At 39.4% G+C, this 26,643-nt stretch overlaps 1 protein-coding gene across 6 annotated transcripts in view; it reads left to right on the plus strand.

The window, feature by feature from the left end:
- The window catches only part of RALGAPA2 (Ral GTPase activating protein catalytic subunit alpha 2), a 341,673-nt gene that overhangs the window by 47,677 nt on the left and 267,353 nt on the right, over positions 1–26,643 (plus strand). For all 6 annotated transcript variants that reach the window (XM_027624203.2, XM_027624204.2, XM_027624200.2 and 3 more), the window contains exon 4: positions 11,920–11,977. In XM_027624203.2, the coding sequence (XP_027480004.1) occupies positions 11,920–11,977 (58 nt within the window). The remainder of the gene's footprint in view (positions 1–11,919; positions 11,978–26,643) is intronic.

Here is a 26,643-nt window from a genome sequence, read left to right on the forward strand (position 1 = left end):
TTGTGCAAAAGAAGGTAAAATGAATGGCTGGTTTTCACTCTCTGTACAGTTGCTTTGTATTTGCTGTCAGTAATTTGAGTTTTGATATTTTTTCCAATATAGATGGAAATTATAATTTTCACACTTAATAGCATCATCCTACCTCAGATATTAATAACAAAAACATTTCCTGAAGAAAAACTAGGATTATGAATATAATAGGATTACAAATAATTCTGAGATGTTTGTTTCCATTTCTCCCCCTCAACCTCCCCCCACCTCATTTTCCTTCCCCCACCTTCTTTCTTCTTCCTTTGGTGGAACTGCATATCTTTTATAACTCTTTGCCAATGAAAATGAATCCGAAGCTCCTGCAGGGGTTCAGTGGAAAAGCTTAGACTGAATCATAGACAGACCAGCACATTCAGGGCAGGTATCCAGCAGGATTAAGTCACAATCCTTTTGCTTTCTTTATATAACGGCTGACACCTTTTCTTACGAGCAAATACCACACAGCAAGACAGCAGAATTGTAGTTTTGCAATTAACTGGTTTCCACAGCCCCTGCTTTCCTTTGCTTTATTTGTTATGACTTATTTCAGACGGTCCAGTGTGCAAACATACTTCCACGCTACTCCTTCCTTCTCATGCTGAGTGAAGGACTTCCTTCCACAAACCTCTCATGTTGTTACTGCTTTTTATTCTTTTTTCCACAAGGACCACTTTACTGTTATTGAGTGGAGGAGGGACAAGAACAAATAAAATGAACAAGAAAAACAGATTCTTCTTAAATCCTTGGAATTTAAGTCCTTATTGAGGATTTCAAATATTTTGATACTTCCATGGATTTTTTTTTCTTTTAAAAGAATGATGCCAACTTTAAATGCAGCTCCTGGGTCACTGCAATAATTCTAAATGACTGATTGCAATTGGGGAAAAAAAAACAAACAACAAAACAAACCTAGTGTTAGTTCACATTCCATGGAGAACATTTTAAAAAGAACTGAGCCAGTAGAGACACCCATCTCCAATCCCCAAAACTGTCCTGAATTCCAATTGGTGAGCAAAATCAGTGCCACTGGTTGTCCTGACCAGAATGTTAGGTCACTTTTTTATGACATATTTTATTGCGTTATATGTATTTTAAATGATAAGAGAGGTATGTATGTAATTGTTCTGGCTTCATAGCATTAGTCATACTTGTTTTTATTAATGTTGAGCCCTTGATTGGGAACAACTCCAGATGATAGCAGTATTGTTATGGTATAGTGTGATCTGCTTCATGATAATCCTTGAGGCCCCTGTGCAGGGATCACAGTAGAGGCCCGGATGGCTAGTCGTGCGCTTTCTCATTTGTCTCACATGTTCCTTGCGGTGGTGAGTTAGCTCAGAAATCACTCCTCCATTCTGTGCCCTATAATGGATACTGGGAGAATAATAAAACATAGGCCCCAGGCCTTTCATTTCTATAGCCTGTGGTTATACTGCTGTCCACTTTGAATCATGAAATGTTTATGATCTCTGCAAATGGGAAGATGGAAACAAAATATAATCCCCAGTCCTTTCTGGGGATTCTTTGAATGCATTGTTTGTGGTTAAAATTTGATTATTTTATTACAGCATGTTAATAATTTGAATTAAACTACAAATGTCTGAGTTGAAAGGAGCCATTTTCAATGGATGTTTTAACTTGAAAATTTAATATTTAAGTCTACAGTTTTCTTTATGCCTTGAAACTTACAGGTGAGAAACTTGGGATTGACCCAACAGGATATACTGAATTACTCAATTCACCTTGGGGAAAGGGAAACCGGAGACATGTTTGTGGAAGTCTGAAATTACATTCTGGTGATTATCTGTTGCAGCCCAGATGCCCTGAGCTTCCTGGCATGCCAGCCCCTCTCACATAGTGTGCTGCTTGACTCGTTGGTAACTGACACCCTCAGAACAGGTCCACTGAAAGGCAGCACTAGCAGATACTTCCAAGAACCCTTTAAGGGGCAGATGGTAGAAATGGCATCAGGGCTAAATATGTGGAAAATTCACAATAGCATGTTGTATTTGTTGGTAGAAGAGCAGAAGATATGTAAAGAGTTTTTTTCTCTCCCTTTAAATTGATTTAAATTAGTGTGTTAACATGATTTGGATGAGTTGGTTTCTTTTTTATAAATTCAGGAGAGAGTTGTACAAACATATGCTGTAAATTTTCGATGGCTTGTTTTGTTTGAATGTGTAGTGTGGTGTCTGTTACAGAGTGACACCTAGTGTTTGATGTGCTTGTGACACTGGCCAGGTTGGAATGAGAGTCTGGCTTGAAGTCTGCATGCAGTGCACCAGCTGTTCTTGCAGACCTGGGCATTCGCTGAGTGAACTTGGCGGAGTGGCCAGTCTTGGGCCAATTGCAGGTCTGTGACACTTTCTTCTCCTTTTCTTTTTCTTTCTTTCTTTTTTTTTTTTTTAAGATTTTACTTACTTATTTGAGAGAGAGAAAGTGCATGAGGCAGATGGATAGACAAAAGGAGGGGGAGAGGCAGAGGGAGAAGCAGGCTCTCAGCCAAGCAGGGAGCCCCATGTGGTGCTTGATCCCAGGACCCTGGCATCATGACCTGAACTGAAGGCAGATGCTTAACTGACTGAGCCACCCAGGCACCCCTCTGCGACACTTTCTAATTGTGTTGAGGCAAGCATTTAAATCCTCTTAAGTTTCTGGGATGGTGGGAACCACAAGGTGGCATCTCACTGAGGATTGTTAATTCTCTACTTATTACTTACCTGGAAACTCTCTGGAAGTGATATTTTTGTTTTATTTTGTTACAAAATGGCACAGAAAAGACTGCTAACTGGTTGTGCTGGCGCCAAAATTGAAAAGACCTGAAAAATACAGTTTTTAGCCAGAAAATAGAAGCTTGTATGAAATGAAGGAAAGTATGGCATGTTTGCTTATGATTGAGATTTCCCATGTAAGATCCTTGTGTGAAAAGAAGACTCTTCTTGAATTTGTTTTAGTGAGTGCTTTATTCAGAGCAAAACCATATATTGAGGGTAGAATTATATGCTACTAATTCGAGGATTTGTGAAGGTCTCTGGATAGTTGCTCATTAAAAATAAAGTCTAGTGAAATTTGATTTTCGTTAAAAAGATATTAGACCTTTGCATGATCTCAAGCAAAGTGAAAAAATAACCTCTTACAGGGGCGCCTGGGTGGCTCAGTTGGTTAAGCGACTGCCTTTGGCTCAGGTCATGATCCTGGAGTCCTGGGATCGAGTCCCACATTGGGCTCCCTGCTCAGCGGGGGGTCTGCTTCTCCCTCTGACCCTCTTCCCTCTCATGCTGTCTGTCTCTCATTCTCTCTCTCAAATAAATAAATAAAATCTTAAAAAAAATAACCTTGGTGCCTACACTTCCATGTTTTCGAATATTGCATTTTTAATATAATGAAAATGGTTTCCTATTTGTATCTGTCTATTTTGATCGATATTGATAGTACTTTTCTCCACTCCATGGTTCTGTACATCTCATGCTGGTGCTCTTAAATAACCCTCTTTTTCCCCACTGTCTTAGCCTTTGTTCAGAGCTTCAGTCTTCCCTCCTACTGGAGTATCCTGATAACTAGTCTTTTGGTCTGTGATCTTCTGCCCCTTCTGTCTCCCTCACCCACCTGAATTGCTCTTTGTATAATGTAATTCTGATTCCCTTGGCCTTTAAGATGAAGACTGAACTCCCTGCCAAGATGTTCAAAGCCCTTCCTGATCTGGCCTTTGCCTGCGCTCCATCCCTTGTCACCCACCTTACTTTTGCTCTTACTGACAACAAAGCAGCAGGGTTTTTGGTTTTTGTTTTTTTCCTGCTACTTCTTAGTCTGCCTAAAATGTACTCCACTGCTTGGCTTACTCCTGTGTATTCTTCAGGATTCAGTTCAAAGGTGATCTCCCTTTGGAAGTGTGCCTTGTCTCTACTCACTTCCTTGTGCATGTACTGACATCTCTGATGTTCTTGCCTTTCCCCCTTAGGGCTATCATTTTTAGAGCAGGAACAGTGTCCTATGTCACTTTTATCTCCAATCCCTCACATGGTACCTGGCATAAAAGGGACACTTAAGAATACTTATTAATGAGTCAAATAAACAGTTGATTTAAAGGAAATTTGTTTTAATTACTTACACTACTACCAGTTCAAATCCCCATCTATAGCTTAGTGATTTGCAGCACTTAGAGATGCTTTTGTTGTTATGAAATTTGTTTTTCTTTTCTTTTATATTGATTTCTTCCTTAAATCACCTTCTATAAACTTTTTGAGTTTAAGCTTATTTTTGTTTATTTCATTCTGGTATTACAGAAAATTAAACTCTACAGATTTGCCTCTTTTTCAGCTTTGACCGATTTTTGTTCTATAGCATTCACATTGTTGATAATCTTTAGTCTGTAATTATGGGTGTTTTTTTTTTAACTTGATGGTTGCTCACAAGAACAAAATCTCTCAAGAACTTGCAAATTTTTTTAGTTTAAACTCTCAAAGGTGGACGTGCAGTGCATTGAGTTTACTTGTGACTTCTGCAGCTCCTACTTTGAGGGTTTATTCACATGGCTTAGAAAAATAACTTTTGGTAAATTTTCGTTAATGTTAGAATCTGTGAAGTGAAATTTTGTCTCTCTACATATATATTAAACCACTCTTAACTATATTCAAAGGTGTTGTATTGTACTCTATGGCCTCTTTTATCTGTCAAAGATAAAGTGTATTAAAATCTCCTATGATAAATGTTATTTCCCCTCAGTTACTGCATTTCTTTTATTTTCATGTACTTTTTTGTTTTATTTTCATGCTATGTTCTTGGTTGCCTAAAGGTTCATATTATCACTAAATTGTGGAATTACATTTTTAATCTATTTGAAATGATTCCCTTTGTCCCCCTTAAAGCCTTTTCACTTGATATTAATACTACTTTGCTGTGTGTTTGTGCCCATGCATGCCTGAAATGTCATTTTCTGTACTTTATTATTAAATCTTTCTGCCTTTGAAAGCCAGTTCTGACTGACTTGGTCTTTGGTAGAGGAATTTAACCTGTTTGTATTTATGATTTTTTGTGTGTGATAATCAACATTTTTGGTTTTTCTTCTACTTCTGTTTTTTGAGGGAGGGGTTACTTTCACTTTATGGAATATACTTTGTGATTTGGAAAATATACTTTCTATTTTCTATCCTTCCAATAATTATCTTTATTAGTATTTTTTAGAATGCAAATTTATTTATTTATTTTTAATTTAAATTCAATTAGCCAACATATAGCACATCATTAGTTTTTTATGTAGTGTTCAGTGATTCATTAGTTGTTTATAACACCCAGTGTTCATCACATCACGTGCCCTCTGTAATGCCCATCATTCAGTTACCCCATCCCCTCAGGCCCTCCCTTTCCACCACCCACAGTTTGTTTCCCAGAGTTAAGAGTCTCTCATGGTTTATCTCCTTCTCTGATTTCTTCCCATTCACTTTTCCCTCATTGCCCTATGATCATTTGTGCTATTAATAATTGTCTTTAAATTAGCAAAATACTTTTCAAAACTTTTTTCTTCTAATTAGGCATAGCAAGAGTAAAGCAGTACTTGATGATGGCCCCATGCTTTTACTTTAATCCCATATATTTTTTGTACTTCTCACTTCTCAGTTATTTTAAGTATTTTGTTTCCAGATTGTTTTATTATAATATTTTTAGAATGTTATTTCTCTTAGGTTAATAATTTTGAGGATTTACTCTAGTTTTCATAACCATATTAACTCCTATTATATAAATATAGCTCACTGTCACAGTGTTTATACCCCTGCACCTTTGTTTTTGAATTGTTTAATTAATCTTTGTGTTTGCTGGAATGTGAATTTGCTTAGTATGTTGAGGAAGGGAGATATGTGGCTGGTATACTTCCAGCTCTAGAATATCTTTCTTTTAGCTTCAAACATATAAATCTGGCTATATATTTTCTGAATCATAATCTTTTTTTTCATCAAAATTCTGAATTTTGTTTGCTTTTTAAAATAGCTATAGTTTACTGTAGCTATCTTTATCATGTACTGGATTCTTACATAAGCACCTGGTAGTTTGGGACTTCTGTTCTCCATATGGGTGGTATTCTGGTGCCCATTCTACTTGGCTTGGCCTACAGTGAGCCATTGACTACACAGTCTTCTGGAGCTTAATGTTGCAGAGAAAAACCAGACTGTCCTTGTGGCCTGGGTACTCACGGTGTTTTCTTTAAACCCAACTGCTGTGTTGTCAGAAGTTTTCTGACCTTTTATTACTAAAAAGTCAAGTAACTAAGACTTAATATTCTTTTAAACCAAACTCCCTATTTTTTCCATAGTCAGCATTTCCTTTACCTTGCACCCTGCGTCATGTGGCTAGTTTCAGGGAGAGTTGCACCCCGTGCTCCCTATTTCTGGACGTAACAAGTTTAGTTGGCCATTATTTTGGTAGATTACCTGACATGAGTTAGGATGTAATCTTGTCCTCATTCTTCATCGTCCTACCTTTTAAGTGGAATTGAAATTAAGTGTGAATCTACTTGGATATGTTGCAATCATCTGGTAATAATTTGGGAAAAAAATGTTTCCCACACAAATTAAACAAAGATCAGCAGTTTTAAAGTACACTATAGCATCTTGTATAAACTCGAGCTTACATTTCGCATTATTCCTGGTCATGCAGTAGGTTCTGAAGAAAAAAGAACTATGGATAATCAGTTAAAAGAATGACAGATTCCCTGATGTGCTGATCAGTAGTAATACCTAATTTTGATTTCAAGTGTGCTATAATGGATTACCATATAGATGCAGCTGAGCACTGAGCATTAAACAGAACCATGTGTTTTTCAGAAAAGTAATATTTATTCACACTGTGTGGCTTTCTTGAAATTTTTTTTTTATTTTACTCTCCAGTGAAACTACAAACAAGATGTCAATAGCTTATGTGGCATTCATAGTAGTGTAGCTTAGAATATCAGCTGCAGTAGATGCCATAATATATTTGCCTCAGCAAAGATAGGCTTCATCTGGGACTTTCTGAGGGACAGGCTTAGCATTTAGACACAGATGGTCGTGTGGGGCTTTATTTTTATTGACTTCAGAGACTTTAACGCATAAAAAAAGTGGTCCTTGCAATATTTGGGTACAAAAAGAAGCATCAGTGTGGGTGACGTTTCAACCTTTGAATTGTTGTGTAAGATTCTGTCCATTTGGGAATGTTTTTAGTAACTCAGACTTTGGGCATGGTGTTTCATATCCAAACCTTATTGAGTTTATTTTTGAGTGTCTTTAAAGTGCATCCATTTTATAGATCTGAAAACTTTTATCCAGAAGTGGTAATGATCATAGGCCCGATCTCTAAACAAGTTGGAGACTAGTAGTGGCGACAGACAGTATCTACGTGTCTAGATACACGTCATCTTGCTGTGTTTAGTTTTCTTTATATTAAAAAGACATTTTTCTCTATTGCACATTAAGAAAATAAACCCAAATCAAGGAGACATAAGTATTTTGGAAAGCTGAGAAGCATGATTCAGTGCCAAATTGGTTTCCTTACTAAAGTAAAGCTCTGGAGAACAGTGGGCATGCCAAGCATTCATCTAGTCCAATATAAGATCTATCCTGAATCTGTGGAGTAATTCTCTCAGCATCTTCTACACGATGTTTTAAAATCAAATGGCAGGATGGGATCAAAAGATGATCCTGGAATGCCCAGCTGGGGCGCCCAGTGCCCTTGGTGGAGAATGCATGAGAAAGTAGGATACTGAGTCACTGCCGTGCCATTCACTCAGGAAGACTGAACTGCAAGGAAGGAGGCAGAAAAAGGACCAGAAAGACTCAACAGGCCTAGGCTTTAGTCAACGTGAGACAGCAGCCCATTGACAAGAAATGATGCCAGCAGAGATGCTGTCCCTGGAGTAGGGTACGCTGCTCTTAGTACTTCAGCCTCTTAATATGATGAAAATATTCTAATTAATCATTGGAAGATTATTGTGACAGAGAGGTGTGTCTCCTCTTCTCATCCCCAGCCGGTGACTGAGCAAGGTGGTGGTATGAGAACCTAGCCATTTTCAGGCACGCCAGACCCTTCTAATGCGCCGTCTTTGCTCTGGAGCTTCTGCTAAGCTGACAGAGACTTTCAGCTCTCTATGGTGGTCTGAGGCTCCCTGCCCACTCCTACTTCCTCATTTCCCTTCCACAGAATTCCTTTCCAGTAAACCAGGGCACTCCTAACTCCACAGTGTCCATCCTCAGAGAACTCAGCCTGCAATGACCATTATTCATCTGTTATCAAACATACCGAACTAGCCTCTGTAATAAATTTTTCAGTGAAGGGAAGTATGAGTTAGAACCATAAGACTTAGATGTGAATGGAGGCCATCTTTCTCTCTTTAGTCTGGAAACTTCCTCGCCCATCTCCAGACCATGATTTTTCTGGGCTCTAGAGTTGCTTATTTGTCCGTGGCAGCCTGACTGCTGAGACCCTGGTCCTTCTTCTCAGGTCCAGAGTTGTTGATTTTCTCTTTGCTTGTGATGATTTCCCATAATCTATAGACAGCTCTCTGGGTCCTATACTCCTGTCTGTGTCCTCATCTGCAGCTCATGGGCATGCTGAGGTGTACGTTCTGTTGGTAGGACAGTGCTTGCATGGGTTCTTATTAAAATATTCCAGAGAGAACAGACTTAATTTTTCTTCTTCTGATTCCCTTTTACTGTAATGAAACTTAAAACATAACCTGGTTTTTACCCTTACTTCCTTCTGTATATTATTCATCTAATACACATGTTGGTGTATATTGCAAGGTGAAAACCTACTTGATTTTTTCCCTCAAAGAGCCATTTACTTGCCTCTGCACAGTTTATAGATTGATCAATCCTGCCTGGTGTTTGATGTCTGGCTGACAAAAGTTATGGGTTCTTCAGGCAACAGATAATGTTGAGTTCATTTGGGCACCTGGGTGGCTCAGTCATTAAGTGTCTGCCTTCGGCTCAGGTCATGATCCCAGGGTCCTGGGATCAAGCCCCGCATCGGGCTCCCTGCTTGGCGGGAAGCCTGCTTCTCCCTCTCCAACTCCCTCTGCTTGTGTTCCAGCTCTCGCTCTCTCTCTCTCTCTCTCTGTTAAATAAATAAATAAAATCTTTAAAAAAAAATGTTGCATTCACTTGATTCAGTACTGAAATCACTTTTCTTATATTTTCATTTGCATCAGTTTTCTTATATTTTCCAGCATATTTTAACTTTTTCTAAGTGTACATATAAATAGTCATAAGTATTTTTAATCTCCAAGACAAATAAATGTGCAAACACCTGGCACATTGAAAATTTTTTCTTTGACCTGTGCATACTTGTCTCCAGCTTCTGCTCTTCTTTCTTCATCCTATTTTTAAAAGATTTTATTTACTTAAAGAGAGAGAGCACAAGCAAGGGTAAGAGCAGAGGGAGAGGGAGAAGCAGACTCCCTGCTGAGCAGGGAGCCCGATGTTGGCTCGATCCCAGGACCCTGGGATCATGACCTGAACCGAAGGCAGATGCTTAACGGACTGAGCCACCCAGGTGCCCCTTCCTTCTTCATCCTTGTTGTCTTCGGAGAATTTCAACATACCAGTATCTCTAGGGTTTCATTTCATCTCCTTTTAAGCCGTCTCAGAGGGATCTTATACACACATTATCTTCAGCTGCTACTTGTGTTCTGTTACCATCTAAATCCTGCTTCTGCCCTCCAGGCCCCTATATATAATTGCCTAGAACATCTCCTCGAAGAAGTCTGTTGACACCTCCAATTCCAGGATGTCCAGAACCAAACTTGACATGCTTCAGTTCTGGGATTCCTTCTGGATTTGATATCTTAGATAGAAGTATTGCCATCTGCTGAGCCACTGGGGAGTCATTCTTGAGTCCTCCATTCACCACAACTACTCTGACCACCGTCTTGACAGTTTTACCTCCTAGATACCACCATTATATGCTTCTCTTTATCTTGCTGACCTTTGTCCAGGCCACTTCGTTCCTCTGATGTGCTACCATTGCCTCTTCATTGATATCTCTGCCTCTCTTCTCAGCCATCTTAAATTCCACTCCAGCTGGAACCTGTTCAGTGACTGCACAGTGCGCTCCACTTGTAATACTCAAAACAGTTCTACAAGTAAAAAGCATGCATAATTCTTCTACTGAGTATTTATTTGAGCACATGCTGTGTGCCAGCCGTGCTCTTGGTTCTGGGGATGCTTCAGAGAAAAGACAGAGGTGTTCTTGTTCTTGTGGGGCTTACACTCTGGGGGAGGGAATACTGCCTTCAAATGAGTGAACGTGAAGATCACTTCAGCTAGGGGTGAGGGCTAGGAAGATGACAGAACAGGTGGTAGAGAAAGCATCAGAGCAGTGGTGAGGTGGCACCCAGAAAGAAAGAAGGTGCAGAAGGGCCTCTGTGGGGAGGTGGTGCTTGCAGTGAGAGGGATGGTGAGGTGGCGCCATCGGCACAAGGCTGTGGGTGGAAAAGCATCTGGGCAGAGCAAGGAATCGGTGTCATTTAAAGTCACCTGCGTCTGACATTAGGAGAAGGAAGGGAAAAATGAAGCGGGGGAAATCGGAAGGGGAGATGAACCATGAGAGACTATGGACTCTGAGAAACAAACTGAGGGTTCTAGAGGGGAGGGAGGTGGGGGGATGGGTTAGCCTGGTGATGGGTATTAAAGAAGGCACGTACTGCTTGGAGTACTGGATGTTATGCACAAACAATGAATCATGGATCACTACATCAAAACTAATAATGTACTGTATGGTGACTAACATAATAAAATAAAATTAAAAATAAATAAATAAATAAATCTTTAAAAAAAATAAAGTCACCTGTGTCTGATGGAAATTTACCTGTCGTGCCTTTTCTCAGTAGATGTTCTTACATGTTCATTGTTGTCAAATGAGAACAAATGAAATAATACAGGTATATGTCACTGACCCTGGGGAAAGTTAAGACAAGAAAATGAAAACAAAACCTCAGGCTGGCTCAAATGGAGGAGGCAGTTGATTAGCTGCCTGGAAATATACCAGGGGATCTGGATATACATTTTTTACCTTCATCTTTCAAAATGTTAGAATATTAGCCTAGATTAACCTAGAATGAGGATTTTTCATGGTAAAATAGTGATGTGTTATCAATATCAAAAAATATATTTTGATAAGTTTTTGGATTTCTACATTTCTTAAAAAGGTGGTTGCAGATAAAATACAAAGAATCTTATGACCCAAGAGTATACTTGCCAAAACTTATTTTAAAGTGGTAAAAAAGGAAAAAGGTCATTTGGGTTTTTTTTTTTTAAAGCTGCTTTTATTAGCCAAATACTCTTGTATATCATACATTCATTCCTTATTGTATCTTCCAATGTGTGGGGGTGAAGAAGGCGGAATTCTGAACTGCAATCCTAAACTTATTTTTAGCTATTAATTTCAAGAAATTCTTGGCAGCAATTTCATTTTGTTATTCCACCGTATGTTCATGGTCTTATCCTCCTTGTTGTTCATCTTTCTTCCTGACTCTGGTCCTTGTCCAGAGACTAATAATGATGATAATGGAAAGGGGAAGTGGAAGATGAAAAAGCAGAAACCTGGGGAATCTGGCATTTGAGAAATTATTCTTTTAATATAAACTTAAGCAATGACTATGATTTAATTAAGATAAAATGATCATTTTAGGGTTTTTTTCCCTCTTCTCAGGGGAGGAAGGTTGCTTGGGGCAAGTAAAAGACACTGTCCCATGGGCTACAGGATCAGGTGCACTATTTACGTTATTGGAAATAGATTTTCTTTTCTGATACACACACACACACACACACACACACACACACACACACACACACACAGTACTATCATGAAATGTGTAGTTTATTTTCTCTTTATATCTTAACAATTTTTAAATTTGTTTTATAGAAAATACTGCAATTTCTACCTGAACGAATTTTCTTTCGATGGCATTACCAGAGTATAGGTAAGAACAATTTAAAGATTTCTAAAGTGATACAGATTTTTTCCAGTTGAATTTTCAGTAATATTTTATATAATTAGCACCATCAAGATTAGGTTATAGCAAGGAATGGTAACAAGGGTATTCTGGTTAAAAGTAAGACAAGTCCAACCTGCACTTTGGAGGAAAATAGAATATCTATCCCTACGTCATAAGTGCTCCTTAAAAAAGATGGTTCATTGACCAGCAGCATCAGCCTCACCTGAGAGCTTGTTAGAAAATGTAAAATGTCAGGCCCCAGCCAGACCTACCAAATCACAGTCTGCATTTCTAACAAGAGCTCCAGGGGATTCCTGTGCACAAAATTGAGAAACATTTGATCCAGAGTATTTTTAAGTAACTTTTCATTTTTTTCTTAGAAAAATATCTTGTTCTTCAAGACTTTATCATTGATGCAGAGATACTCTGTTTGAATGCTTTAGGGTGTGGCAGCAGGAGGGAACTTGAAATATAGCCAAGTTACCACTGCTGTGCTTTCTGTGCAGCTCTTGACATCGAGCAGTGTTTCCTCTCAATTTAATATTCATGGCACAACTGGTGTAATTTGTGCTATTGACTGTGAATCCTACTTTCTTTTTAAAGAGTGTCTGGTTTGGTCTTTCTGCCTTTGAAGACTGACAGTTCCCCCTTTTTTCCTCCTTGACAGATGATCATATTTGAGGAGAACATAACCTCATAATGGCGTCTTTACTCTCTGATCATTCATTCAAATATCTATTGAGGGAGAAACAAAAGTTCTGGGGTAGAAATGAAGAATATCTCACCATGCTTGTATTATATAAGCTGATTGCCAGGGTGAGGGATAGGTGAGAAAAAAAAATAATTACAGTATAATTGTTGCTACGAAAAGTGTAATGGTAGCAAAGAAAGTCGAACAATTCTATTCAGAGGACTTGAGGAAGGCTTCAAGAGAGGTAATCACTACCTGAGCCTTGAAATACAAGTGTGGAAAGGGTTTCCTAGATGAGAGATCAATCTGTGAAAGACATGGGACCTGAAAGAACATGGCACTTTCGGTGGATATTTCAAAATTCAGAATCCCAAATTTAATTTAGTACTATTTATGTGAAAAAATATAACTGATACTTATATAAACTGAACTGTTTAGTGAAATATATATAATAAATACATCTCCCGAACTGAATGATTAAATCATTACTTGAAGGTAGAAGCCTTGGTCTTTAAATCTTTCAAATACACAAAGAAGATTTTCCTTTAAATTATAGTGTTATTGATAGCATTTCTGTTCATTGATACTTCAACATTGTGTATTTAAAGTAAAAATTTAAAAATCAAATGGTAAGTATAATCTGAAGAGGAATTGTAGGGATTTGTAACGCTCCATGGTGTAGCAGGAATGGATGAAAATGAGAAATAACTGCATGCAGAATTTTTTATTTGTGCTAGGTATAATCCATCCATTCTGTTTTGTCATATGTATGAAAAGGATACTCATTTTCTACAGAGAGTACTTTAAAATGTCTGAAGATTAATAGGCCCCCCTCATCCTGAATAAACTTACTAGAACTGGGTGTAGAAATTCATTTACTATTTGTGTTGTGAAACTTTATGCATCTCGGAGGTGGTGTATGGTATTACCTTAATTCTGGCTACTATTACCACATGGACTGGTTAAGATTGCAGGTACAAGTAGCTTTTTACCCAGTTTAATAGTGTCTGACCAAGAATAGTGACTCTTGGATTGGGATTGCAGAGTACTAGTCCCCTGAGCCAGCATAAGAGCAGGTGCTGTTTATCTAGTTTAGTGTGTAGAATAAGCTAGTTTATCTCGTGTATAGAATAAACTGGCTGTAAAACACGGCCAGTATGAGTCATGTTTCAGAATGTTGAAGTATGAGCATTTGCATATAAAATCATCCTTATTTTGATGCTTATATGCTTAATACTTGAATTAAACAGGCTCTTTTCAGATAAATGTATTTTTGCATGATTTATCAAACTGGGTAGAAGTTGGTGATTAGGCAGGTCCACATACCTTTTATGATGATCTTCAGGCTAAATGTACTTTGGAATCAAAATTTTTCAGATTTTAGAATGGCAATGTGGTGTATTGATGTTCAGCAAACATTAACACAATGTTGATATCTATATGTAACACCCCAGGGGACTGGACAGTACCTTGTAACCAAGAGAATTCTTATTTCTGCAGCCTAAGATATGAAGTAGCCTCAGGTTAGTCGGGTGTTGCCACCACATGAGTTCAGATTCAGGTCAGGTCCTGTCCACTGTAAATTCCACACAAAAAGCTTTAATTTTCATAGATTCTTAGATTTTGAAATTTCCAGTAGGGGATTGTGGATTAGCCATTCTACACATTTTCTTGACCTCACTCTCTTCCATTCTTCCCAGTTTATTTGGATTTGTTAAAACGGCCACCATATGTCACTCAAGGTCTTGACCAAATTAGTTATAAAAACTAAGAAACTATAAGGAAACACCAGATTTTAAAGGGAAAGGAATGTGCCTTAAATATTTCCATAGCGTCAGCATCTTCTTGACTTCTGTGAAACCTGTTGAGGCTAGGGCAGGAAGCTTTTCACTAGTCAGTTCCAGACATTCTAGGTATCTAATATTCCTTATTTTAGATCTTTTATATTCTAGATATCTAATATTTCTTACCTAATATGAAGAACACTACTGTATAAACTTCTTAATTAAATGTTACTGTGGCCAATAGTGGCCAAGATACTCTGGAATACTGGTTTAGAACCTTGAAGCTGGGTTTACATACCACTGATTCGGTATACTTCCTGCCCCACACTACAAATAATGTCCCTAAGTATAGAAACCTAAAATAAGAGCAATTCCTATATTCTGCAAGTCTTAAAAGTTCTCAGACCTACTGGATAGCTAGGTTTTATACAGAGAAAGAAGTCAATTTGAAACATCAGCTGCCACAATGTTTGAAGTGAGTTTCTTATCCTGCCATCTTGTTTTGTCAGTAGCAAAGAGAGAGGTTCTGTTTCTCTCTAAACTGTTTTTAGAGGGAGAAAATAGTCTGTAAGTTTTTCTATGCTTAAGGATTTATATAAGCCATTGAATGAGGAAGCCTGTTTGGACTCTAAGTGTTGTAATGTGAAATGAACAGTGTTCATTATTCCAGGCATCTGGAGATACTGCTTCAAGTGAGGTTTAGAGAGTAAGAAGATTAGGGAAGTGGCTGACAGAACACTCACCAACTGTGATGTCTGCCAACCTGCTACTCAACGGTTTGTAAATTCCGTGACTAATTACGAATGAGAAGATTTTCCTAAAGCCAATTTTAGGCCAATACATCATGGTGGACAAGGGTGGGCACTTGAAGCCTTACCTCTGTAATAATGAGAGCTGACAGGATGTGAGGAGATGATAAAAATGGCACATCAGTAAACCAAGGGTATTTGGTGCAGGGGCAGGCTGTGGCCCCCTTTCATGTGCCCATGCATCATCAGTATAGAATTCAAGTTATATGTGTTTGCTTTGGAAGGTTTACTGCTCATGAGCTTCAAGGAAGCAGATTTCTTGTCCCATTCAGTGTACAGTGCTATGCCTGTTTGCAATAAATGTTTGCTGTGGGTGGAAGGATTTATTTTGTACTAGAGATGTTTTATATCAAAAATCTTCAAAATAAATAGCCCTTGGGTTTAAAGGATTGGGCTCAAAGGGAAAATTCACACAGTACCTTATATGTTTTTTTTTAATTTAATTTAATTTAATTATGTTATGTTTGTCACCATACAATACATCATTAGTTTTTGATGTAATGTTCCATGATTCATTGTTTTTGTATAACACCCAGTGCTCCATGCAATATGTGCCCTCCTTAATACCCATCACCAGGCTAACCCATTCCCCCCTAAGTTTGTTTTTCAGAGTCCATCATCTCTCATGGTTCATCTCTCCCTCCGATTCCCCCACTTCATTTTTCCCTTCCTTCTCCTAGTGCCCTCCATGCTGTTCCTTATGTTCCACAAATAAGTGAAACCATATGATAATTGACTTTCTCTGCTGGACTTATTCACTTAGCATAATCTCCTCCAGTCCCATCCATGTTGATGTAAAATTAGGTATTCATCCTTTTGATGGCTGAGTAATATTCCAAAAGCCAAAAACCAAATAATCAAGTCAAAAATTAGGCAGAAGACATGAACAGACATGAACAGACACTTCTTCAAAGAAGACATACAAATGGCTAACAGACATATGAAAAAATGTTCATCATCATTAGCCATCAGGAAAATCCAAATCAAAACCACATTGAGATACCACCTTACACCAGTTAGAATGGCAAAAATTGACAGGGCAAGAAACAATGAATGTTGGAGAGGTTGTGGAGAAAGGGGAACCCTCTTATACTGTTGGTGGGAATGCAAGTTGGTACAGCCACTTTGGAAAACAGTGTGGAGGTTTCTCAAAAATTTAAAAATAGAGCTACCCTCTGACCCGGCAATTGCACTCCTGGGTATTTACCCCAAAGACACAGATGTAGTGAAAAGAAGGGCCATATGCACCCCAATGTTCATAGCAGCAATGTCCGCAATAGCCAAACTGTGGAAAGAACAGTTCAATGGCCCTTCAACAGACCAGTGGATAAAGAAGATGTGGTTCATATGTGTTTTTTATAGGAGTCATTATTAATCTTTGCTCAACCAGGTTCTTCTTATACAGAATATAAAAACCAATGCATAATTAAACTGCAGATTTGTTTATGACTTTTTAAGAGTATCCTTTGCTTTATGCCTTGGGCTACCCAGTGGCCTGACAGTGCTTGGGCTGTGAACACAACCTCTGAGCAGCCTTATTTCTCAAAGTTTCTACAGCTCACTGGGCTCTAACTACTGCTTGGGACCCTGAGCCCGACAGCCCTCCCTGGGTTCCTCGTAGTCAGGACACACCACAGCCCCCTCTTCCTGAGGGAACAGGGTCTCCTGTGCACTTTACACTAGGGCTCCCTCAGAGATGCATTGCAGCCAGGCTGAACTGCCTTCATGTCACCAGGTGATGGCTGAGCCTGATGCCCCTTGGACCCACTTGGTGTCTTCCCAGGGTCCTCTCTGGGGTGCTTTTGTCATCGTTGCCTGCATTTCTTGCCCTCCTTCCCAGTTTGTACTCGACCCTCTGGAAATCCTCTCACTGGGTTAAGCGACAGCCCTAGAGCCTCACCCTCTTGGTTTCACCTCCTCGGCTCTCTGAAACCTGGCTTTTCTCAAATCAGGCTTCTTTGTCTCCCTCAGGCCTGTGGGAGTGAGATCATGGTCTTTCTTCTCCAAGGTCCATTCCAGACCTCATCCACCACCCCCTCTGTGGAAACCTCTCCCTTGACTAGGCCTTGTCTGTCCTTGTTGCTGCCATATCTTCTGATCTGCCTACTTGCCTTTTTTTTAATGGCTTAGCTGTCTCCGAGTCCTTTCCCTTCTTATCAAGTTACCCATCAGCTCCTTGACCCCTCACCCTCCATGGTTTCCTGGTTTTCTTCTGCACTCTTGTCATCATACAGACCTGTATCTGAGCACAACCTCTGTCCTCCTGATCTTTCACTTAGTCACTTCTAGACCACCTGCTCTGTTTTTTCCTTTTCAAAAAAACAGCTCTTTTGGGGGAGTATAATTGACATACAATAAACAATATGTATAGATAATGTTAATTTTGAGAAGTTTTGACATAGGTGTATACCTGTGAAATCATTATAACAATCGAGATAATGAACATAGCCATCATTCCCAATGGTTTTCTCATGCTCTTTTCCCACCCTCCTGCCCAGTCCTCCAGGTCACCACTGATCTGCTTTTTGTCATTATAGATTAATTTGATTTTCTAGAATCTTATAGAAATAGAATCATGCAGTATATACTCTTCTTTGTTTGGCTTCTTTCACTCAATATAATTATTTTGATATTCTGTGTTGGTGCATATATTAATGGTTCATTTCTCAGTAGTATAGTATTCCATTGTATAGATATACCATGGTTTGTTTATCCACTCACTTGTTGATGGGCATTTGGGCTGCTTCTAGTATTTGGATATAAACAAAGCTACTGTAAACATTTGTGTACAAGTCTCTAAGTCCACATGTGCTTTCCTGTCTCTTGAGAATGGAATGGCTGAATCGTATAAAGTTATATGTTTGACTGCCAGAGTGCTTCCCATAATGGTTGACATTCTCACCAGCAGTATGACAGTTGTAGTTACTTTACATTCTCATTGACATTTAATATGATCAGTCTTTTTATTTTAGTGGTAGTGGTATCTTATTGTGGTTTTAATTTGCATTTCTCTAATGACTAGTGATCTGGAGCATCTTTCATGTGCGATTTGCCATCTGTATATCTTTGGCAGTCTGTATGTTTGAATCGATTGACCTTTTTTTAAATTTTTTATTGTTATGTTAATCACCATACATTACATCATTAGTTTTTGATGTAGTGTTCCATGATTCATTGTTTGTGCATAACACCCAGTGCTCCACGCAGAATGTGCCCTCTTTAATACCCACCACCAGGCTAACCCATCCCCCCACACCCCTCCCCTATAGAACCCTCAGTTTGTTTTTCAGAGTCCATCGTCTCTCATGGTTCGTCTCCCCCTCTGACTTACTCCCCTTCATTCTTCCCCTCCTGCTATCTTCTTCTTTTTTTTTCTTAACATATATTGCATTATTTGTTTCAGAAATCCAGATCTGTGATTCAACAATCTTGTACAATTCACAGCACTCACCATAGCACATACCCTCCCCAATGTCTATCACCCAGCCACCCCATCCCTCCCACCCCCCACCACTCCAGCAACACTCAGTTTGTTTTCTCAGATTAAGAATTCCTCCTATCAGTGAGGTCATATGATACAAGTCTTTCTCTGATTGACTTATTTCACTCAGCATTATACCCTCCAGTTCCATCCACGTCGTTGCAAATGGCAAGATCTCATTCCTTTTGATGGCTGCATAATATTCCATCGTGTATATATACCTCATCTTCTTTATCCATTCATCTGTTGATGGACATCTTGGCTCTTTCCACAGTTTGTCTATTGTGGACATTGCTGCTATAAACATTGGGGTGCACATACCCCTTCGGATCCCTACATTTGTATCTTTGGGGTAAATACCCAGTAGTGCAATTGCTGGATTGTATGGTAGCTCTATTTCCAACAGTTTGAGGAACCTCCATACTGTTTTCCAGAGGGGTTGCACCAGCTTGCATTCCCACCAACAGTGTAGGAGCGTTCCCCTTTCTCCGCATCCCCGCCAACATCTGTCGTTTCCTGACTTGTTAATTTTAGCCATTCTGACTGGTGTGAGGTGGTATCTCATTGAGGTTTTGATTTGGATTTCCCTGATGCCAAGCGATGTTGAGCACTTTTTCATGTATCTGTTGGCCATTTGCATGTCTTCTTTGGAAAAATGTCTGTTCATGTTTTCTGCCCATTTCTTGATTGGATTATTTATTCTTTGGGTGTTGAGTTTGATAAGTTCCTTATACATTTTGGATACTAGCCCTTTATCTGATCTGTCATTTGCAAATATTTTCTCCCATTCTGTCGGTTGTCTTTTGGTTTTGTGGACTGTTTCTTTTGCTGTGCAAAAGCTTTTTATCTTGATGAAATCCCAAATAGTTCATTTTTGCCCTTGCTTCCCTTGCCTTTGGCGATGTTTCTAGGAAGAAGTTGCTGCGGCCAAGGTCGAAGAGGTTGCTACCTGTGTTCTCCTTTAGGATTTTGATGGACTCCTGTCTCACGTTTAGGTCTTTCAACCATTTGGAGTCTATTTTTGTGTGTGGTGTAAGGAAATGGTCCAGTTTCATCCTTCTGCATGTGGCTGTCCAATTTTCCCAACACCATTTGTTGAAGAGACTGTCTTCTCCATTGGACATTCTTTCCTTCTTTGTCAAAGATGAGTTGACCATAGAGTTGAGGGTCCATTTCTGGGCTCTCTGTTCTGTTCCATTGATCTATGTGTCTGTTTTTGTGCCAGTACCATACTGTCTTGATGATGACAGCTTTGTAATAGAGCTGGAAGTCTGGAATTGTGATGCCGCCAGCTTTGCTTTTCTTTTTCAACATTCCTCTGGCTATTCGGGGTCTTTTCTGGTTCCATACAAATTTTAGGATGATTTGTTCCATTTCTTTGAAAAAAGTGGATGGTATTTTGATGGGGATTGCATTGAATGTGTAGATTGCTCTAGGTAGCATTGACATCTTCACAATGTTTGTTCTTCCAATCCATGAGCATGGAACGTTTTTCCAGTTCTTTGTGTCTTCTTCAATTTCTTTCATGAGTATTTTATAGTTTTCTGAGTACAGATCCTTTGCCTCTTTGGTTAGATGTATTCCTAGGTATCTAATGGTTTTGGGTGCAATTGTAAATGGGATAGACTCCTTGATTTGTCTCTCTTCAGTCTAGTTGTCAGTGTATAGGAATGCCACTGATTTCTGTGCATTGATTTTATATCCTGCTACTTTACTGAATTCCTGTATGAGTTCTAGCAGTTTTGGGGTGGAGTCTTTTGGGTTTTCCACATAAAGTATCATATCATCTGCAAAGAGTGGGAGTTTGACTTCCTCTTTGCTGATTTGGATGCCTTTGATTTCTTTTTGTTGTCTGATTGCTGTGGCTAGGACTTCTAATACTATGTTGAATGGCAGTGGTGATAGTGGACATCCCCGCCACGTTCCTGACCTTAGGGGAAAAGCTCTCAGCTTTTCCCCATTGAGAATGATATTCACTGTAAGTTTTTCATAGATGGCTTTTATGATATTGAGGTATGTACCCTCCATCCCTACACTCTGAAGAGTTTTGATCAAGAAAGGATGCTGTACTTTGTCAAATGCTTTTTCTGCATCTATTGAGAGGATCATATGATTCTTGTTCTTTCTTTTGTTAATATATTGTATCACGTTGATTGATTTGTGGATGTTGAACCAGCCTTGCAGCCCAGGGATAAATCCCACTTGGTCATGGTGAATAATCCTTTTAATGTACTGTTGGATCCTATTGGCATCCATGTTCATCAAGGATATTGGTCTGTAATTCTCCTTTTTGATGGGGTCTTTGTCTGGTTTTGGGATCAGGTGGGCTGATGGTGGGCTGTAATGGTGGGCTCATAAAATGAGTTTGGAAGTTTTCCTTCCATTTTTATTTTTTGGAACAGTTTCAGGAGAATAGGTATTAATTCTTCTTGAAATGTTTGGTAGAATTCCCCGGGGAAGCCATCTGGCCCTGGGCTTTTGTTTGTTGGGACATTTTTGATGACTGCTTCAGTTTCCTTTGTGGTTACAGGTCTGTTCAGGTTTTCTATTTCTTCCTGGTTCAATTTGGTAGTTGATACATCTCTAGGAATGCACCCATTTCTTCCAGATTATCTAATTTGCTGGCATAGAGTTGCTCATAATATGTTCTTATAATTGTTTGTATTTCCTTGGTTTGGTTGTGATCTCTCCTCTTTCATTCATGATTTTGTTGATTTGGGTCCTTTCTCTTTTCTTTTTGATAAGTCTGGCCAGGGGTTTATTAATCTTGTTCATTCTTTCAAAGAACCAGCTCCTAGTTTCGTTGATCTGTTCTACTGTTCTTTTGGTTTCTATTTCATGGATTTCTGCTCTGATCTTTATGATTTCTCTTCTCCTGCTGGGTTTAGGCTTTATTTGCTGTTTTTTCTCCAGCTCCTTTAGGTGTAGGGTTAGGTTGTGTATTTGAGACCTTGCTTGTTTCTTGAGAAAGGCTTGTATTGCTATATACTTTCCTCTTAGGACTGCCTTTGCTGTATCCCAAAGATTTTGAACAGTTGTGTTTTCATTTTCATTGGTTTCCATGAATTTTTTTAATTCTTCTTTAATTTCCTGGTTGACCCGTTCATTCTTCAGTAGGATGCTCTTTAGCCTCCACGTATTTGAGTTCTTTCCGACGTTCCTCTTGTGATTGAGTTCTAGTTTCAAAGCATTGTGGTCTGAAAATATGCAGGGAATAATCCCAATCTTTTGGTACCGGTTGAGACCTGATTTGTGACCTAGGATGTGTTCAATTCTGGAGACTGTTCCATGGGCACTAGAGAAGAATGTGTATTCTGTTGCTTTGGGATGGAATGTTCTGAATATATCTGGGAAGTCCATCTGGTCCAGTGTGTCATTTAAAGTCTTTATTTCCTTGTTGATCTTTTGCTTAGATGATCTGTCCATTTCAGTGAGAGGAGTGTTAAAGTCCCCCACTATTATTGTATTGTTGTCAATGTGTTTCTTTGCTTTTGTTATTAATTGCCTTATAAAATTGGGTGCTCCCATGTTAGGGGCATAGATATTTACAATTGTTAGATCTTCTTGTTGGATAGACCCTTTAAGTAGGATAGAGTGTCCTTCCTCATCTCTTATTACAGTCTTTGTTTTAAAATCTAATTTGTCTGATAGAAGGATTGCCACCCCAGCTTTCTTTTGGTGTCCATTAGCATGGTAAATGGTTTTCCACCCCCTCACTTTCAACGTGGGGTGTCTGGGTCTGAAATGAGTCTCCTGCAGACAGCATATCGATGGGTCTTGTTTTTTAATCCAATCTGATAGGCTGTGTCTTTTGATTGGGACATTTAGCCCATTTACATTCAGGGTAACTATTGAAAGATAGGAATTTAGTGCCATTGTTTTGCCTGTAGGTGACTGTTACTGTGTATTGTCTGTGTTCCTTTCTGATCTATGCCGCTTTTAGGCTCTCTCTTTGCTTAGAGGACCCCTTTCAGTATTTGTTGGAGGGCTGGTTTCGTGTTTGCAAATTCCTTTAGTTTTTGTTTGTCCTGGAGGCTTTTTATCTCTCCTTCTATTTTCAATGACAGCCTAGCTGGATATAGTATTCTTGGCTGCATATTTTTCCCATTTGGTGCTCTGAAGATATCATGCCAATCCTTTCTGGCCTGCCAGGTCTCTGTGGATAGGTCTGTTGCCAATCTAATTTTTCTACTATTGTAGATTACATATCTCTTCTCCCGAGCTGCTGTCAGGATTTTCTCTTTGTGTCTGAGACTCGTAAGTTTTACTATTAGATGTCAGGGTGTTGACCTATTTTTATTGATTTTGAGAGGGGTTCTCTGTGCCTCCTGGATTTTGATGCCTGTTTCCTTCCTCACATTAGGGAAGTTCTCTGCTATTATTTGCTCCAGTATACCTTCTGCCCCTCTCTCTCTTTCTTCTTCTTCTGGGATCCCAATTATTCTAATGTTGTTTCTTCTTATCGTATCGCTTATCTCTCAAATTCTGCCCTCGTGATCCTGTAGTTCTTTATCTCTCTTTTCCTCAGCCTCTTTATTTTCCATTATTTGGTCTTCTATATCCCTGATTCTTTCTTCTGCCTCATTTATCCTAGCAGTTAGTGCCCCCATTTTTTTTTAATTTTTTATTTTTATGTTAATCACCATATATTACATCATTAGTTTTTGGTGCAGTGTTCCATGATTCATTGCTTGTTCATAACACCTAGTGCTCCATGCAGAACGTGCCCTCCTCAATACCCATCACCAGGCTAACCCATCCCCCTACCCCCCTCCCCTCTAGAACCCTCAGTTTGTTTTTCAGAGTCCATCATCTCTCATGGTTCGTCTCCCCCTCTGACATACTCCCCTTTTCTTCCTCTCCTGTTATCTTCTTCTTTTTCTTTTTTCTTAAAATATGGTGCGTTATTTGTTTCAGAAGTACAGATCTGTGATTCAACAGTCTTGCAAAATTCACAGCGCTCACCGTAGCACATACCCTCCCCAATGTCTATCACCCAGCCACCCCAACCCTCCCACCCCCAACCACTCCAGTAACACTCAGTTTGTTTCCTGAGATTAAGAATTCCTCATATCAGTGAGGTCATGTGATACATGTCTTTCTCTGATTGACTTATTTCACTCAGCATAACACCCTCCAGTTCCATCCACGTCGTTGCAAATAGTGCCCCCATTTTTGATTGCACCTCATTAATAGCCTTTTTGATTTCGACCTGGTTAGATTTTAGTTCTTTTATTTCTCCAGAAAGGGTGTCTCTAATAACTTCCACGCTTTTTTAAGCCCAGCTAGTATCTTTAAACGCATGATTCTGAACTCTAGGTCCGACATCGTACTAATGTCCGTATTGAGTAGGTCCCTGGCAGACGGTACTACCTCTTGTTCTTTTTGCTGAGGTGATTTTTTTCATCTTGTTATTTTGTCTATAGGAGAGTAGATGAATGAGAGAACACAATGCTAGCAGGTTTACAACGTCCCCAGTAAATATACTCTATACAAATCAGAAAAGACCTGAAACCAGGAGAAAAGAAAAGGAAAGAAAGAAAAAAGAAAGAGAAAAGAAAAAAAGATTAAAAACAAACAAAAACAGAACAAAAAAAAACCAGAATATGATCAAATATGATCAGACTAGTGTATAGATCAGTGCCACACAGTAGATTTTGGGCGTATTTTGGTCTGTTAAAAGAAAGTGCTTCCTAAAATTTTAAAGGGAGAAAGACATATATGTACAAAATAAGGGTTGTTATAATGAAGGGGTGGAAGATGACTGTAAAGATGAAAAGTATAAAAGATTTTATAAGAGGAATTTATAATATAAGTTGTTTGAAAAAAGAAAGAAGATTAAAAAAAGAAGAAAAAAAAAGGAGAGAATGTGATCAGGCAGGAGACTAGAACAAAGCCATACACTAGTGATTTAGGGTATATTTTGATCTATTAGAAGAACTGTATCTCAAAATTTTAAAGAGAGAACAACTTATATTTATGCCAAAATAAGGGTAACTACTATGAAGCGATAAAATATGACTCTAAAAATGAAAAGTAATTTTTTTTAAAAAAGGGATTGATAAGGTGTTGGTTGGAAAACGGAAAAAGAAAAATTCAAAAAAAAAAGTTAAAAAAATTAACTTTGAAAAACTAATGAATCATGATAAAGAAGCCATGAATTCTATGTGCAGTATTCCCCTACCGCTGGAGTTCTCCCGTTCTTCTTGATCGGTAAACTTGGTCTTGGCTTGCTGGCCGTTCATGCTGATCTTCTGGGGGAGGGACCTGTTGCCGTGGTTCCCAAATGTCTTTGCCGGAGGCAGAATTGCCCTGCCCTTGTCGGTCCGGGCTAAGCAATCTGCTTGGGTTTGCTCTCAGGTGCTTTTGTTCCCTGGAAGCTCTCGGTACAGCTTTGGAGGACCAGAGTGAAAATGGTGGCCTCCCAATCTCCGCCCGGAGGAGCTGAGAACTCGGGGCCCCACTCTTCAGTGCGCCCCCCAGAGAAAAGCAGTGACTCCAGTGTCTCTGGTCTCTGTACGCACTCCGTGCTCACCCGGCCTGTGACCCAGCGTTTCTATCTCTGGCACCCGACCCCGTGTGGAGTCTCCAAATCCAGCAGATCCCTGCGGTGCGCTCCCATGCTTCTCTTCCCCGGGGAGGAAGGGGAGTCTCCCCGGCTCTGCCGTCTGTTGGGTCCCTGCTGGAGCAGCAGTGGCCCGACTGGGCCGCGGATCACGTTTTATGGCAACCCCGAGCTGAGAGCCCGTGCCTTGGCTCTGTCTCTGTAGCCGGCTACCCCACTCTGATACCTGAGAGCTCTGCCACACTCAGGCACCCCCGGTTTTTCTGTGACCCCGAGCGTCCTGAGACCACACTGTCCCGCGAGGGTTCCTCCCCCCACTTAGCCACTGGAGCGACGTCCCTCAGCGGAGCCGACTTCTTAAAAGTTCCGATTTTGCGCTCCGCGGCTCTAGCACTTGCCAGAAGCGGCCGACGGAGGCCCCCTCCCCCGCCATCTATGCTCCCCAATATCACCTCGGATTCACTTCTCCGCACGTCCTACCTTCCAGTAAGTGGTCGCTTTTCTGTTCAGAGAGTTGTTGCTATTCTTCTCTTCGATCTCCTGTTGAGTTCGTAGGTGTTCAGAATGGTTTGATCCCTATTCAGCTGAATTCCTGAGACCAGACGAAACCCAGGTCTCCTACTCCTCCGCCATCTTGCTCCACCTGATTGACCATTTTTTAATTGAGTTGTTTGTCTTTAGTATTGAATTTTGAATGTTCTTTATATATTTCAGATTTAAGTGCTTTATGAAATCCGTGACTTAGAAATATTTTCTGCCATCTCTGACTTGTCTTTTCATTCCCTTAATTGTGTCATTCAAAGAGTAAAAGTTTTTAATTTTTATAAGGTCCAGTTTATAAAGTTTTCTATTATGGATTGTGTTTTTGGTGTCCTGTCTAAGGACTCTTTGTCTAACCCAAGATCACAAAGATCTTCTATGTGTACTTCTAGAAATTCTATGGTTCATATGTTTCACATTTAGGTCCATGATTCCTTTTTTTTTAATTTTATTTTATTATGTTATGTTAGTCACCATACAATACATCATTAGTTTTTGATGTGGTGATCCACAATTCATTGTTTTCGTATAACACCCAGTGCTTCCTTTTGAGATTAATTTCAAATCCCTCCAGTGGAGTGCTGCTTCTGAGTGCTTATTGTAGATACTGTAGTGCCAGAAAGTTCTGTGTTCCTGCTCGACTGGCACCTTTCAGCACACCTTGCAACACCAGCACCCCAAGGTGTGTTTCTCCGTGTTCTTGTACCTTTCCTGGTGTGCTATACTGCCTTTGCTTATTAATTGGTTTGAGGCATGATACAGAGAGTTTTTTAAAAAAAAT

This window comes from Zalophus californianus, chromosome 8 (genome assembly GCF_009762305.2).
Source record: "Zalophus californianus isolate mZalCal1 chromosome 8, mZalCal1.pri.v2, whole genome shotgun sequence".
NCBI classification, from domain to species: domain Eukaryota; kingdom Metazoa; phylum Chordata; class Mammalia; order Carnivora; family Otariidae; genus Zalophus; species Zalophus californianus.